This window comes from Astatotilapia calliptera, chromosome 20 (genome assembly GCF_900246225.1).
Source record: "Astatotilapia calliptera chromosome 20, fAstCal1.2, whole genome shotgun sequence".
NCBI classification, from domain to species: Eukaryota; Metazoa; Chordata; class Actinopteri; order Cichliformes; family Cichlidae; genus Astatotilapia; species Astatotilapia calliptera.
Genome location: NC_039321.1, coordinates 23,937,329 through 23,954,120, shown reverse-complemented (window position 1 = coordinate 23,954,120; position 16,792 = coordinate 23,937,329). Strand labels below are relative to the sequence as shown.

The window sequence follows — 16,792 nt, the reverse complement described above, 5'->3', positions numbered from 1 at the left end:
TACTCATGTAACCACATACGTGAAGTATCTATAACAATGTGACCGCTGTTTCACCTTTTTTCTTGACAAATAACTTTGGAAGGTTAAAAAACATATCAGTCTTACATTATTTTATATCTTACATACCTTATTTTGAAACCACACAGCAATTTCCGGAAATTTTGCTATTTGCGCACACGCACACGCACGCAGGGTCGCTGAAAGTTTGCGCCCTTGCACCGCCTTGTTATTTTAAGCTCGCTAACATTTCATCAATGATTCACTCTGTGGAGTCCTGCCCACGTCCCCTCATGACGTGTGAAAAGCAGATGCGCTGACCTGAGATCAGCCTCAAGCTGCCACTGTGACTGCGCTCTGTTTGGAGTCCTGTCAGTGTGAAGCGCGCAGAGCACGGATCACCTCATCCTTCACACAGGTGAGCTGATCATTTCTGACCTATTCTGCGTGATTTATTCCTCGGGTCATTTTCTATATCCGGGGTAACAGGTGCACAGATAGTGTGGAGCGTCACTGTGGTGCTCATCATTATTGCACAGGTCTGCTTGTAAAACTTGCTAACAACCTCAGCCTGCTGGATATTTAGACACGTCCATATGTGATCTGTGTGATCGATCAGGGTTACTGATGATACTGTACTGATAGCCCCGTTAGGAAGTCTCTACATGTTGTCTTTAGTCCCAACTCTCACTCAGATCACTGACTTGTAGCTGAGCTTTTCCCTTCTTTAAAGGAAAGTCACAGTTTTCTAAGAAGGCTCTGTAATAGGTTTTTATTCTTGTATGATTCAGTTTTCTATCCAGCTTTTAGTTTTGCGAACACGAGTCTTTCTGTGAGTTAGTTTCTGGTTTGCTCTGAGGATTAATCTCTGAACAGAGTTGTAGTTTTGCTGAGTGTAGCTTTAGTGGCAGATTAAGAGGTTATCATAACTGTCAATGTGCATCATTTTAACCTCCTGTCATGTCCTTACCAAATGTGTCATTATTAAATAATGCATTAAGTTCGCTGTTATAGCCAAACTGCAGTCTATTTATTCACTTTTTTTGGGTTACATTTAAATGAACAATAGAGTGCTTTCTTCATATCAATCTTAATGTGGAAACACACTCTTAAAGTTAAAATTTGGCAAACTGGACACTTTTTAACAGCTAAAATTTTGAGCTGGATGTGGATCAGGCCAATTGGAAAACTTTTGGGTCGAACTCCGGCTCGTCCACTCTGCATGTCGAAATGTTCGAGTGCGTTAATGTTAGTAAAAGCACCGTGTGAATGTGTGTGATCAAGTTTAAAGACTTGTGGTAAGAAGCTTTTTTTAGTGCTCAAACTGACTAGAAAGGCATTATGTAAGTGACAGTCTGTGTCTATGAGAGTTCTTCATTAGTTGTAGATTATTTAATGTAGCATAAAATCGTTATTTTTGGGGTGTGAAACTGCACGGATTCGGTTACTAACTGGCCTTAAAATATTATTATATACAAACTACAATAAATGCATCTGCACAAATGTAATGTGACATTCAGCACCTCATTTGCCTATAAATAGATAAACAGGCCTAGGGTTCCTAGGAAAAGCATGACCTCAGATCAATGGGACTTTTGTTTTATGTGTGTGTGTTTAGATGGATGTGCTTGTGTGTGTGTGTGTGTGAGTGAGAGAGATCTTGGTCATCCCATATGTTTTGACAGATATGAAAAAAGACACAACAATATTTAGCATATAAACATGTTCACCGACACGCTACACGCACACACACACACACACACACACACACACACACACACACACACACACACACACACACACACACACACACACACACACACACACACAGGGTCATGTTTCCATCACTTTAGAGGACATCGCACCGACTTTCAATAACTTTCTGAAAACTTGCCATAACCTCTAGTTTACGAAACATAACCCTCACCCTAATGTTAAGAGTAAAATTTACAGATTTTATTTTTGCGTCTCCTAACGCTGTAAAAATGTGTTCCCTTCATAACATTAGTAATGCAAGCACACACACAGACACACACTACACAAACACGAGGCCCATCACAGTCTTTCTGTTGTTCCAGCATCCTCTTCAGTACAAACCAGAACTACCAGCTCCTCTTGATCCTCAGGCTGTTGTCACATGAGGTGAGTTAACACCTGCGCAGGTTACGGAGGTTAGATGACCACGTTCCTCTGAGTCAGAGCAGATGAGTAGATTTTTTTTTACCTATAAATATTGAATATGTTTTACCCCTACAAAAGCTGCTGAGCCCACTGAATGTGAATATTTCTCCTCTCCTAGCAGGTCTGTCAAACACTGATGGGAGTGGAGTATAGTAACCATGGCACACTGTAATGTGAGTGTAATTTTATCATGATGCTTTTATTTTACTCTGTTGGGTGAAAGGGAAACGCGCCTGCAGTCCAGTCCTGCTTTGTTTAGCAGATGTCTAATGAGTGAACTGATATCGACATCTGGAGTGTCTTTGGCTTTCATGTCGCGTCGTATTTGATCAGGTCACACTGAATCAATATTTTAGAGATTCAGCACATGATCTCTAGCAGTGCCATTTGTTTGATGTGATCACTTAGGACGAGACAAATCTATGCATTTGTTGTGTTGCTCTTAACCTTTGATGGGTTTCCCTGTTTAAATGAGGCAAACCTCACGTATGTCTTTTCCTCTGGTTCTGGATTTTTAATTTCCAGAGTAGATTTTCACAAAATCCTAATCCACATAATTTAAACCTGAATAGATCAGACTTGAATAGACTGCTATTTAAAAGAGCGCAAGACCCAAGTGTCAATCTTCCTCTTTACTATAACTTTCGGCTGCTCCCTTTACCGCAGTCTCACCCCATCCCTAGCATTCTCCCCTGTCTCACCAACCCTCTGCATATCCTTCCTCAATGCATGCATGAGGCTCCTCTGTGGTCTTCCTCTTTTCCTCCTGCTCATCAGCTCCACTTAATCCTTAATCTGATATACCCACTATCCCTCCTATGCACATGTCCAGAGTCAGCCTTGCCTCTCTAACTTTGTTTTCACACCACTGAACCTGAGCTTTCCTTCTGATCTACTCATTGTTAATTCTGTCCAGGAGTCCACAAGCCACAGTACTCCCAGTGCTGGTCCCAAGCCTGGGTAACTGGGGAGTGTTGCATCAGGAAGGGCATGAAATCTTGACCAGATCAAACATACGGCTTACAGAGAATTATATTTTCTCTTCTTTACTAAATGGTGGTGCATAATGTTGAACATATCTTGATCCTTTTACATTTTTCTGGTATTTCAGTGTTCATATACAAAATCATCAAAAAGACCTGAAAATTGTAGTGTCTGGGCTTAAGAATCAGAATCAGAATCAGAATACTTTATTGATCCCTGGGGGAAATTATTTTTTGTTACAGTGCTCCATTTTAAACCAACATTAAGACAAGACAGACAATACGCTAACTAAGAATAGTACAATATATACATATATATACATACATACATAAGTCACTTATAAGATCAGCTCCGTTACGAGTCTGATCCTAATGCTTTGGATGTAGTTCTGTCTGACCATTTTTGTGTCTTCTTTGATGGTCACCCCAGTCCACCAAGCCACATTCAAAACTATTAGAAAGAGGAATTTCAATGAAAACACTAGTACTTTATTTATGCAAACCATTGGTATGATGTAATAGTGCAATAGCAGAGTCTGTGGATGACCAGCTCAAGCAGTAACTCTAACATTCTCAGGGTTCTTGACAACATTGCACCTGTCAAGGTTAACACTGTTTCTGGTAAACAGAAAGCACTGTGGAAAAATGTTATAATGGTAGCAGATCAAAAGAGAAACTACAAGAAAACTGAGCAGAAGCAGTCTTCAGACTGACAATGACATTTTTAATCAGTGTCTGTATCTACATCTTTGAGTTAATCCTACTTTACTAACATTATTAATGAAAACACCTGAAATACTCAGACTCTGTTTGCTGCTGTAGACAAACTAACAAGCCCTCCAGCACTGCCACTTCAAGAGTTTGTCTCAACCAAAAAGTGCAATAAGTTTTTTCAAGAACAAAATTCATACCAGAGAAAATATGTATTATACTCAATAATTAGCAGTAATTTAACGATGTCTGGCAGCACAGTGGTTAGCACTGTTGCCTCACTGCAAGAAGGACTATGGGTTTGAATCCAGCATCTCTGTGTGGAGTGTTGCACGTTCTCCTTGTGTCTGTGTGGGTTCTCTTCAATTACTCCAGCTTCCTCCCACAGTCCAAAGACATGCTTTGAGTGGGGGTTAGGTTAAGTGGTAAAAAATCTACCCGTAGGTGTGAATATGAGTGTGAGCGGTCGTCTATCTCTCTGTGTTAGCCCTGCGACAGACTAGCAACCTGTCGAGGGTGTACCCCGCCTCTCAACCTGAGTTGGATAAGCGGAAGAATTTGGATGGATTACAAAACTTTTTTTGTAATAACTGCTCTCTAGATACATCCCACAAGTTTCCTTAAAATACGTTTGAGCAGCTTTGCTCCTGAGCTCCTGAAAATTGTAAATTGCCCACACCTATTTTCGGCTCCCTGAACTGGCTTCCAGTAACATATAGAACTGAATTACAAGTATTACTGGTTGTTAATAAATCATTAAAAGGCTTGGGGCCCTAAATACATATCTGAGATGTTTAATGGATACAAACCCAGTAGATCCGGTCAGCTAGTGCACTGCACAGATCTTAAACTAAGCAGGATGAGCATTAAGCACCATAGCAGCTAAATGCACAGCTGCTATGGTGCTTAATGCCACAACCAGCTAGCCCCTTTATTCATGATTGCTTTTAACCAGCAGGTAGCTGTGCCAACATTGTGTTTGCTGTTTTTATTTTTAATATTACTACTGGGATCATTTCTGCCTTTTCTTCTCTTCGTTTCATCTTTTTGGTTTTAATTTGATCTTCTAAAGTTTTTTGAATGGCTCTGGTGTTTCAAAGGTGCTAGACATGACCTTACCTTGTCGAGATTTTACTGCGAACTCCTTAGTTTCTGTATTTTTCATTCGATAATCGAATACATCGTGACATGTATCCTTTTCCTGCTGCTGAAGCCTATTTATAAATCAATTGAATCAATCTTTTTTTTTTTCCAGCTGCGGACACCACCTTCCTCTCCTCAAGATGATGTTAACCTGGGACCTTCAGCAAACCCAAAGTCAGTAACTCACTAACCAGCATGTAGCTCCACCTCCCCATTAACTTTCTTAATGTCAGATCGAAGCACCTCAAACAGAAACTTTAATTATCTACAGTCTGTATTTTATTAAGGAGGTGTTGCTGTATGAGGAGAAACTCTTACCAGCATTATATCCACGATTTATATCCTGTTAGTAATAAAGTATCTCAGAAGTTATTATGTAATTTTAATAAATTACCTTCTTGCTTCAGTGCCAGGCCCACTGACTTTGACTTCTTGGCTGTCATTGGCAAAGGGACCTTTGGAAAGGTAACACTGAAACAATTACTTATTTATAGATCCATCTTTCTGCTGTTTAATACATCTCCTGGCTTTTTTTCCTCTCGGTCATTTCCTTGTTCTACCTCCTTCAGTTCACTGAAGGAGGTGCAGCGGCTGCAGCGGCTCCTCGAGTAAATTTTTTCCTTTTTTATTAATAAATAACAAATCCAGTTGAAGGTATTAATGGTATTAATGCAAATGAATAAGGGTTTTACTGTGCTGACCTTGTGAGACAAGTGAGAGGGCGTTAGAAAGAAGGAGAGAGACTACATAGCGTGCGGTTGCTGACATTGCAGCGGGGGTCAGTGAGAGTCTACCTGCTGACTACTGTCTAATCGAAATGTGCTCCTTTCTTCATGAATCATTAACTGTACAATCCACTGAGGCCTCTTTCGGTCTCCTGAGCGTCATCCAGTGGAACATAATAAATATGGACATTCAACTCCTAAAGATCTTAAAAAATAGGCGTTTTTGTGGCTTCATGTCCACCTCAGGCCTTTTTGCTCTTTGTGTCAACAAACTTATCATATTTCTCGGTATTATCTGGTTCCACAGACGACATATCTGTGCTGCGTGCGCTACTTTCATGTAATATCCTGAAAGCAGAATGCTGAGATGGTGGTGCAGACTGTTTGCTAAACAAGGCACTAACAAGTGAACCTCCATACAGGTCCTGCTTGCCAAGCATAAAGCCGACAGCAAATTCTACGCTGTCAAAGTCCTGCAGAAGAAAATCATCCTGAAGAAAAAAGAGGTGGGCTCTGCTGTCACTGTGTTAATGTGTTTTAAAGGTCCAGTAATCCGCGTTTAGTTGAAATGCATTTTGGAATTGTGTCAGGATAAGGTGGTGACGATGGAAAATAACTGTCCAAGGGTTCCCTCTGTGATAGTGAGGATCTTTGATAGTTGTTAGAGTTTTTACCTAGCAACAGGGTCTCAGGCTTATCTAATCTACAGCTCTGTACAAAGAACAGATTTTATTGCCTCCAGAAAAAAAAGCCAGGCCAGGTGTTTGTTAGACAGCATAATTGCTGATTAGACAAACTGATTGTTATTACTGACCATGCTCGCTGGCAACCTTCTTCCTCAGTCATCCCTTTTTGTCATAAAGTGACATTAAATGAAATAAAATAATGTAATGAAATAAGCTTTTCATAGTGTGAAAGATAACTTGCACATCACTGTTTTAATTACTTTAAAAAGGGGCTCAAATAATGTTTAATGAGTAATTAAAAAAAAAAGTACACATATTTCAACTGATTTCAGTTAGCAGCATGAAAAGAAGTCATTGATGTGCTTCTTTTGGTCCAGAAGCATGTGAGCGCAGTAACTCCAGGGCAAAAAACAATCACATTATTCATGCTTTTTTTTAGTATCTACATCATCACATTGGATTTTAATTTGGACTATCAAAATGTGATTAAAGTGCAAACTCTCGGGTTTTCAAAACCTTTACATTAACTGTTTATGAATTACAGCCATTTTTTAAATAAATTACACAGGATGTGTGTTAAACATGTTTCCTTTATTTTCCTTTTTCTTTGTATTATTTATGCATCATCACTGCAAATATATTCTGTGAATTATAAACAATATTTATTTATGTTCGTACGTGCATTTCAAATTTTATAGTGAAATAAAATGATTTAAGGCCTTTTTGTCAAAAAACATGGAGCAGAAAAGCTCCAGAACTTATTTTTCTCCTTTTCCCTCTTTAGCAAAAGAACATCATGGCAGAGAGAAACGTGCTGCTGAAGAGCCTCAAACACCCGTTTCTGGTTCGGCTGCACTACTCGTTTCAGACTGTAGAGAAGCTCTACTTTGTCCTGGACTATGTAAATGGCGGAGAGGTACATGCGCTAACATACATAAATAAATCGTTTCCACTTACATAGTTCATTAGACTTTGTCAGAAAGTGGCTTGGAGCGTGGTGAATATCAGAGTTTTCAGAGATTTCTTTTTAAAAAAGTACCTGGATCTTTTTTTTAAATAAAAATGTTTTGAGTTGTCTCTTAAATGAGCTGAATTTAACATTAAAGATTGTAGACTGTAGCTTCATGGTTTGTTGGACTGTTTCAATTAAAGGTGCTAAGTTAAAAAGCAATGACATTAGATGCTCTCTGTAATAAATTAGGTCACTGTCAACAAGACCGATGCCTTGCAGCCCGTATAGCGTGTTCAGTACACTTATGACACAAACTGTTTCCACTTGTACAGGATATATTAGTAATTTCCTGGGTGACAGGAAGCAATTAGATTTATTTGTTTACTGTAACAAGCATCATCAGTGTACGAAGTACTGCTGTCATCACAAACAATCTACCTCTAGCTTATTTTTGTTCTCTTTTGTGTAACTGCTACAAATTCGCTTTTTTCTTGCTAAAACAGTAAAGATTAGACAAAGTGCAGTACAACAGATGATTTCCACAAGCTTTCAATTCTTGCTAGTTTTATAGTGTTATCATAGTCAGCCTACAGGTACAAGAGTGAACCTTCCCGTCACTGAAACAAAAGCCCACAGATTAGAAAATGTCTTATCTAAAATCTTAACATATTTCCGTCTACTGATCAGATGGTTTTTATTTCACCTATTGTGCAAATTTGTCCACATTTGTAATGATGAAGCCTAAACTGAAACTGGTATGAGACATAGTTGATGTCATGTTGTTGTTTTCCTCTTGTTTGCTGTTGCAGCACTCAAAAAGCAAAGCAAGTCAAAACCTTTTTTATACCGAGCTTTTTCCTGAGACTTTGGAAGTGTCTCATCTCTCAATGCATTGAAAATTTTCAATATAATTTTATTTTCTTCTTTCCGCCCGTCTTTCTCTTTGTGTAGTTGTTCTTCCACTTGCAGAGAGAGCGGTGTTTCTCAGAACCCAGAGCGAGATTCTACACGGCTGAGGTAGCAAGCGCCATCGGCTACCTTCACTCTCTCAACATTGTTTACAGGTTAAAGAGACGCTCGAACGTTTATTGAAACCTATCGTTTATCAAAAATTGAAAATACAAAGTAATAATATGTTTTTGCACTGACGGTCTGATTTGTTCTTGTTCATTGTAGAGATCTGAAGCCAGAAAATATACTTTTAGACTGTCAGGTGAGTCAGGATCAGCCCATTTGCTTTAACACTTTAAAGGGGAAAAAGGCTTTATTTGTGTTTGTCACTCACTGTTTTGTGTGCGCAGGGCCATGTGGTGCTGACAGATTTTGGGCTGTGCAAGGAGGGTGTGGAGCCAGAGGCAACCACCTCGACTTTCTGTGGCACTCCAGAAGTGAGTAAAAAACTTTTTCAGTAAACGTTTACGAAGCATATTTTAAATTCACATTCACTGGCCACTTTATTAGTTACACATTGCTATTGTTGGGCTAGACACCTTTTTCTGCCCTCAGAACTGGCTTAAATCTCCATGGCATGCATTCAACATGGTGCTGGAAACATTACTCACATTGCTTGGTCTTTTTGTATATTTAATTTTTTGGCCTTTTTCAGCTTTATTTGATAGACACAGTGAAGAAAAGACAGGAAAGCAGAGGCACAGAAAGAGGGGGGGGGGGGGGGGGGGCATGCGGCAAAGGGCCGCGGGTCGGACAAGGGCCAGTCGCTCTCAGCCGCATGGCTGTGATGTGGTCGCCTGCTCAACACACTGAGCTAAACCTGCACCCTGACTTTGGTCTTTATTGACATGACTTGATCACATAGCTGCTGCTGATCTGTCGGCTGCACATCCATGATCCATGAATCTTCTTGTTCCACCACATCCCAAAAGCGCTCTACTGGTCTGAGATCTGGTGTCTGTGGAGGCCATTTGAATAGAGTGAACTCATTGTCATGTTCAAGAAACCAGTTTGAGATTATTTGGACTCTGACACATGCCTCACTATTTTGTTGGAAGCAGCCATCAGAAGATGACTACACACGTGGTCATAAAGGGATGGACATGGTGGGCAGCAATCCTCAGGCAGGCTGTGCTATTTAAACGATGCTCAGTTGCTACTAAGGTGTGCAAGGTGTGCCAGTAAAATATCCCCCACACCATTATACCACCAACAGCCTGAACCACTGATACAAGGCAGGATGGATTCATGTTTTCATGTTGTTTACAATCCAAATCAATTTGTCGCAAAAAAAAAAAAAGGTTTTTCTGTGTAGGCTCAGTTTTACTAACAGGAGCAGGACCTGGTGGGTGTGGTCTTCTGCTACTGTAACCCATCAGCTTGAATGTGTTGTGTGTTCAGAGATGCTCTTTTGCGTAATTTGCTCGTAACAAGCGGTTATTGGACTCACCGTAGCCTTCCTCTGACCTCCAGCATCAACACAGCATTTTCACCCAGAGAGCTGCAGCTCATTGGATGTTTTGCATGAAAATCCCAGCAGATCAGCAGTTTCTGAAAGATCAGCCTGTCTGGCACCAACAACCATGTCAAGCCATTTAAATCACCTTTCTTCCCCATTCTGGTGCTCTGTTTGAATGTGAGCAGATCATGTGGACCATATCTACATGCCTAAAGGCAAAGAGTTACTGGTGGGCTGATAAGATCTTTGCATTAGCAAACAGTTGAACAGGTGGACCAGATAAAGAAGATTGCATTATATAAACACAAGCATGCAGACTATGGGTGAACAATAGTTTGTAGGAAGGAAATGTTCCCTGATAACCCAAAGTTTGGATCGTTTCATTTTTTTTTCTCTATCATGTGTCTAAAGTATTTGGCGCCAGAGATTCTTCGTAAGGAACCGTATGACAGGACAGTGGACTGGTGGTGCCTGGGAGCCGTGCTGTATGAGATGCTCTTCAGTCTGGTATGCGTATTTGTTTAGGGTTTATGGATTATGAGTTTTGGCAGTACTGTACTGTTGTTAATTTTTTACCAAGAAGTAGTCTTCCGCAAAAGTAAGACACATTATTTTGGTGGTACTCACAGAAAAAAGTAGTTAAAGGTTAAAACCATCCTCCTATATGTGGATCCAAATTTGACCTCAGTTTTTAGTAGACCTTGTCGTAAATGGTCAAAGAAAGGTTTTGGACAAGGTGTGTTTTGTTAAACATCTTAAAGACACAGACTGATTGAATTTTGAGTTACATTTTATGAGGAATTCTTTTCCCTTTGTCATTTACTGGGCACGCAGCCATGATGACTTCCTGGTAGAAACTGCTAACATTTTTTCTCTCGTTTCCCTTAAAAAGAAACTTGATATGTTACATATGAATGATATTTATTGCATCCCTTCTTTTCAGCCTCCTTTCTACAGCCGTGATATTGGTGAAATGTACGATGGGATCCTTCACAAGCCGCTGATGCTGCCTCCGGGAAAGTCTGAGGCCGCCTGCTCTCTGCTGATGGGTCTTCTCCAGAAAGACCAGCACAGACGCCTGGGAGCCATCGCAGACTTTGTAAGTCTTTCGGTCTTTGCTCCATATTAAAACAGATGCTTTCCCAGACAGGATATAAGCCTAGTCTTAGAATAGGGATAACTGCAATAAATGTTGGCGCAAATAAAAGCTGGGTGTAGTCTTTATTTAAGAGTTTTGGATTTCTTTTAAAGAGAGCTCCACACCCAAGCCCTCTGATAACATTTACCTTGCATGTAGCAGCTATTGGCTTTGTTCTACATGATTCACTATATGTGTGATTTTGTTTTTATGAAAGGCATGAAAAAGTTAAGCATGTGAAGTTTTTTCTTTCTTTTATTTATAGTTAGAAATAAAGAACCACACTTTTTTCACTTCGATCAACTGGGACGACCTTTACCACAAGAGAATCACCCCTCCTTACAACCCTAATGTGGTGAGTTGCTGCTCCGCCTGCTCGTGTCTTTTCTGTGTGCCTGCCTCGTCATATGTGACTTTATTAACCACTTATCTCCACCTTAGCTGGTGTTCTGTTTTCTTTCCACTCACCACAAATGTTTCAGAGCGATCAGCCAGTAAAACCCTCTCAGATCTGTCCCTGAATCTCTTTATCCCATCTTATGTTATTATCTAGCTAAAGATTAATGCAAGGAAATCCCTCTGACCTTTTGCACTCTTAGTCATTATGTAGTTGAAACTCTTTTACTTGTTGCAAAGACTGGTGTGGCTTTGCTTCTCAATCACTTTACATATGAAATAGAAACATATTATACTTTATATCTTTAATGAAAATAAGGATCATTTATTGTGCTTCTAGGCTTTTTCAGTATATTGATGTCAACGAGTAAGCTGATCTGAATTTACTCACATGCATCATTTAATCGATTACTATTTAAACTTGGTTTTAACACCAGCTTTCAGAAGTTTCTCTAGATCAGTGTTCACTAGTTAGACTTAAGTTAGACAAATGGGCCTGTGCATCGCTGTATATTAGTTTTACATTTAGGACACCTTGTCATGCATTGTATATAATGCATATAATAGCAGTCATCCTTATTTACGCTTAAAATTGTTTCATCTTTCAGAGGGGCCCAGCTGACACTCAACATATTGATCCTGAGTTCACCAGAGAAATGGTTCCTAACTCAGTGAGTCAGACCCCAGAGTTCAATCCCAGCACCAGCTCCAGCAACGCCTTTAATGGGTTCTCCTTTGTCGGCACCGAGGACAGCTTTCTGTGACATCCGGACAGATGAATCGCAGCTAACTGTTTAAATGATTTTTTAGCGCAGAAATCTTGTTCATTATTATTAAAAGTTTTCTCACAAAGATAAGTGTTCCTCATGTAACACAGCAGGAATCCCACATGACATCGGTCATGTTTGACCGCTGCAGTGAAGCGAGTATGTAGCAGAAAGGGCAAGTCTGCAATGCAGACACTGTTCGAAATAAGTTCAAGTTCGAAATATGTAAAACGTCTTGTTTGGGGGGGTCCCGTGTTTAGGATATACACAAACAAGTTATGCAGTTGGAGTGTCCTTAAAATGTAACAAGAAGTGCCTTTATTTCAGTTATTTGTAGAGAAATGAAGAACACATGAGTCCGGATAAAGACAAAACTTCTTTTTCTTTGTATTTTTTTAAAGGCTTTAGCATATTGTACCTGCACAAAACACCATCTTTGTGTGTCTATATCAAGACTTAGCATTGTTGCTCACTGATCCTGTTTTTATAGAAAGTAGATCCTGATGAACATGTTTTTTTAAATTTAGCAACGGATAATAATCATGGAGTCCAGCACTGAGTTAAAACAGGGAATAATAAAAAAAAGAAAGAAAAAATACTACAAGAAGAAATTCATATATTTTTTAAAAAAAACTTTCTTACTCTTAACAGGTTAGATAGTAACAATTCTAGTGCAGTGTTTTGCTTTTTAACATCAGTTATCAGTGCACACTTGGCATGTTTTCCATCCATCCATCCATCGTCATCCGCTTTGTCCGGGGTCGGGTCGCGGGGGCAGCAGCCTAAGCAAAGGCATGTTTTCTTCATTTGTTTTTATCTTTTTGTCACACGGTGCTACTGATGATTCTATGCAGCATGTTTCTCCTTAAAGACCAAAAAAAGGATTAAAAAAAATCTTTGAACAAAGAAGGAGAAAAAAATGTTGAAAAGTAATACGAGCCATGCTATTCGCAGTGATAAAACAGTGAAGGTGGCATAGCTGGGTGCGAAACACTGGCTACTAGTTATTGCAGCGGTGATCATAGCTGCAAATGTACTAAATGTCCACACTGATTTGCTAATGATGCACTGATGCAGTACCTTTGACTAACTTCAGTCAGTCAGTCAGCTATGGCTCTGTGTGCACGATATAGTCGTTTATTATGAGGATTATACAGTAGTCATGATCAAAGTATTCATTTGTTCTTTTGTCTGTAGATATAAGTTTAGCTTCACTGGTTTATATAACAGGTTAAAAAAGTTGCCATGTCTTTGTGGAAATACGGTGTCGAGTACTGTAAATATACAGCAGCAGCTTTGCAGCAGGATTATTACAGTACTACTGTGATTATATCAGTGTAAACTGTGAAGTGCCTCTCTGACTTGGCTGTGAAGTTGGTGATGGCAGTTGTAGGTGATACAGTTAAAAATGTACAGTCAATAACATGTCCTTGCATTCTGTTTTTATAATTCTATTCATATACGCCTGAAGTCTTGTTTGTGTATGTATTCTGGTTTCTGAACATAGCACGCTGATATTTACCTCCTTAAAAACTTGTTAATCTTGTTCAATATTTCATCTTAACAAATGGTGTATCACATGCTTTACTGTGAAACCAAATACACTCATGTACCCGCATGATTTCTGGAGTGACAGCTGTCATTTTTTCCTCTAAATCTACAAATGGTCTATTGCTCGTAGGGGTCAAATTCTGGTCAGACCTTTAAAGTTGTAAAGCTGTGTGCCGAGCTGCCGCTCACCATCAGATCTTGTAAACACAGGAACTGCTGGGTCACGCTGCCAGCAGCGGCGCCATACGTGACCGAAACCAACATTAGAGAAAATCCACCTATGCGTGTTAATAACTCAAATATTTGCCAAAATATTTACGTGTTCTTTTGCTTGCATCGTTTAACGTGACCGAACTATGTTTTTGATCATTCACTTCAGTCGTCGACCAGCATGTAAAAATGTCAAGCTCTTCCTGGTGGTGACCTGCGACAGGGTTTATCTACTAAAGATTGAATCAGAGGTTAACGTGGGATTGAAGACTTTAAAAAAAGGTCAAAAGTAGAACAGACCTGTATAACAAATGAGGGATTCAGTGGACCAGAGTCTGTGATGCAATCAATCAGCAGTCATGGTCACCCTCCTTTAAAGCAACAGTTTCCTTACTGTAAGACAGTGATAGCTTCTTGTGCTGAATTTATGTTTTGGTGCGACTATGTTTCAACAAAACGTATTCATCCATAAAGAGATCCTAAAGGCAACCTCTAAATCCAGAAGCAGAAAACACACTCAGCAGGTAGTACTGAAGTTTTATACAGAAGACATTATTTTTTTAATAAACAGCTTGGATATGATTTGGAATTTTGCTATTTTTGAAGTCCGAATATAATAATTTCTGATTATCTTTCCATGCAATTAAATTTAAAAGCCCACATCTCTTACGTTTGGGATTGGTAAATACAATATTACTTCTACTTAGACATGAATAAAGACAAAGCACAGGTGAAAGTCATACAGACTGGAAGTTATTGTGCAACACGTTTGAAATGACATGCGCCACCACACAATTGCTTCAAAGTCCTTTTGGCACCACATTTTATTTTATTACATAAACATAACTCTGCTCAACTCGTCATCGATCCAATGATTCTCATTGGTTGATTGTTTTTGCCTGCTTTCTTTTTCAGTTGTGAGAGAGCAGTTATGACAGTGGAAAAACAAACAAACAAACAAACAAACTTGCAGTTGTTGAACTGAGGAGATGCAGATAGATTGGAGACATTTCTCACTTTGCAAAGCAGGAGAAGAAGATGGCTTTTACAGGCCTATAGCTTCTACCTAAGTGGACATGTCAAAATGTTTTCATTGGGAAAAGACAAAACAATCAGGAAACAAAATTAAATATAGAATAGGATTGTCTCCAGTTCCATCCCTGGGCTTCATAGGTAAAGTAAAGACTCTGCTGTGCTTTCCTATTTCTGGTTATTGCTACTGAGCCACAACGGCACTCAGCTTCCACATGTATTCAAAGTGGGAATGTCCATGACTGTAAAGAGGGAAATGCCATAGTATTGTAATTTCAGTGTAAGCGATGACATGTTGGAAAACTGGTTATGTAATAGATATGTAATATACGACATACTGTTATCCAGATAATCCAGATATTACACTTTTATAGCAAGTTAACAAAGTGCTTTCCAAGAAAAACTAAAAACACAGTTAGAAGCTGCACAATAAACAATTGGTATCAACAAAGCAATGTAACATAATAAAACAATAACTGCGTTTATCAAACTGATATAACAGTGAATAATTAAAAGAGCAAAGGAAGTCTTTCATTGATTCTGGATAGTCATTTATTCTCCAAAAGATTTCATATACAACAAGCTTTAACTGACAGCCTTGGGTGAGTCATCTGTATATGATGGAGGCTTTGTCTCTTTTTCATTACCGATCGTATCTTCTCAGATTTCATCACTTTATGCTTTTTATTATATCACCACAAACTTATCTAAGTGAAGCGCTGCAAGCTGTGGTCACATTAACCACCAGAGACTCATTATTTTTTCAATTTTTCAGGTGAGATTAACAGATAAATTATTAATCCAACAGTGAAACATGTTCACCTCACTGAGGAAAGTTGAGAGTTATTAACAGCTCGCCATCACCTTGGTAGAAGTGCCCCACTTAGTGGTCAAAAATCACCAACACTGCATGTGAACACTGCTCACTCAAGCAGAAGTCAAAGGGGTGCAGTGTACACACAGAAACATGTTTGCAACTTGTATGGTTCTCAGTATCATTATGTGGACAACAGAACCTGTCGTGTCCCAGAGTCTTCTTTGGATTTCAGTGTGACCTTAAGCTGAAAATACAGGATCCAACATAAACACTGAAACAGTTTTTTTTAAATTCAACACTGCAAACATATAAACTTTATAAATTATAGGAAACACACAGTGTGAAACTGCACCAACGATGAGGAGCCAGTGGTTCCTGAGCAACACTGCTGCAAAGGGTGAATTTTGGACGACACCTTATCATCCACCGGCATCCTCATAAGGGTGCAGACATCAAACTTGCTTTAGGTAAATTGATAACCAATAAATAAATATTAGGGAGGATAAAACAACATAAACATGCCGTAAATAATGATATTTATTATCACGCCTTTTTTTAAATTAAAAAATAAAAACACTAATTTCAGCCTCCATCTTTACTTCGTTCCAGTCTTATAGAGCGGTTTACCTGGTTCACAATTCAAAATAATCTTTATTAATCTGATCCTGGGCTTTGGTGTAGGTCCTGGGTTCATCTGGGCTATGAAATAAATCATTTTAGCTCTCTTCACTCTCCCTTTAAGCCAACTTTCTTTGGATAGGCTACCTCTAGTAAGCAGAATATTCGAACTGTTGGTGGATAGGGCTTCTGTGCTTCTCCCAGATCTGCCTGGCTGTCTGGGGTAAACATATTGAGGACAGCCAAAGCCAAAGGTTTAGAATTTGGTCATGTTTATTTTGAGCATCTACCTTTGTAAAAGCACATACTTGATAAAAATAAGGAAAAGGCTTAACATGAATTTGTGGAGCACTTGTATGCTTCCTGTGGAAACTGGTGTATAAACAAATAAGAACCGGTCATACAGTAAAACATAGTTGCATGATATGTATTCATAGGACAGGCTGATTCTGGTGCTGCTTGTAGTTTGAAAGGG

At 39.2% G+C, this 16,792-nt stretch overlaps 1 protein-coding gene across 3 annotated transcripts; it reads left to right on the top strand.

Annotated features, from left to right (window-relative positions):
* Positions 1-269: 269 nt before the first annotated feature.
* On the top strand, positions 270-12,859 carry sgk2a (serum/glucocorticoid regulated kinase 2a). 3 transcript variants are annotated; one of them, XM_026153510.1, is made up of 14 exons: positions 270-415; positions 2,076-2,139; positions 2,300-2,351; positions 5,128-5,189; positions 5,423-5,480; positions 6,163-6,246; positions 7,211-7,342; positions 8,330-8,442; positions 8,555-8,591; positions 8,680-8,766; positions 10,200-10,295; positions 10,732-10,887; positions 11,192-11,281; positions 11,931-12,859. In XM_026153510.1, exons 3-14 carry the CDS (start codon positions 2,337-2,339, stop codon positions 12,084-12,086), a joined length of 1,086 nt encoding a protein of 361 aa, XP_026009295.1. In that variant the 5' UTR covers positions 270-415; positions 2,076-2,139; positions 2,300-2,336; the 3' UTR covers positions 12,087-12,859. The 3 variants fall into 3 exon arrangements, with proteins under 3 accessions (XP_026009295.1, XP_026009293.1, XP_026009294.1); XM_026153508.1 differs by having other exon boundaries at positions 298-415; positions 2,297-2,351; XM_026153509.1 differs by lacking the exon at positions 270-415 and adding an exon at positions 484-536 and having other exon boundaries at positions 2,297-2,351.
* Positions 12,860-16,792: the final 3,933 nt, after the last annotated feature.

What these genes read in the sequence shown, in the direction of transcription:
- sgk2a (XM_026153510.1), top strand. An exon ending in TCATCCTGAAGAAAAAAGAG is followed by an intron (nt 6,247 to 7,210) that starts GTGGGCTCTGCT and finishes TTCCCTCTTTAG; the next exon opens with CAAAAGAACATCATGGCAGA. An exon ending in ACTATGTAAATGGCGGAGAG is followed by an intron (nt 7,343 to 8,329) that starts GTACATGCGCTA and finishes CTCTTTGTGTAG; the next exon opens with TTGTTCTTCCACTTGCAGAG.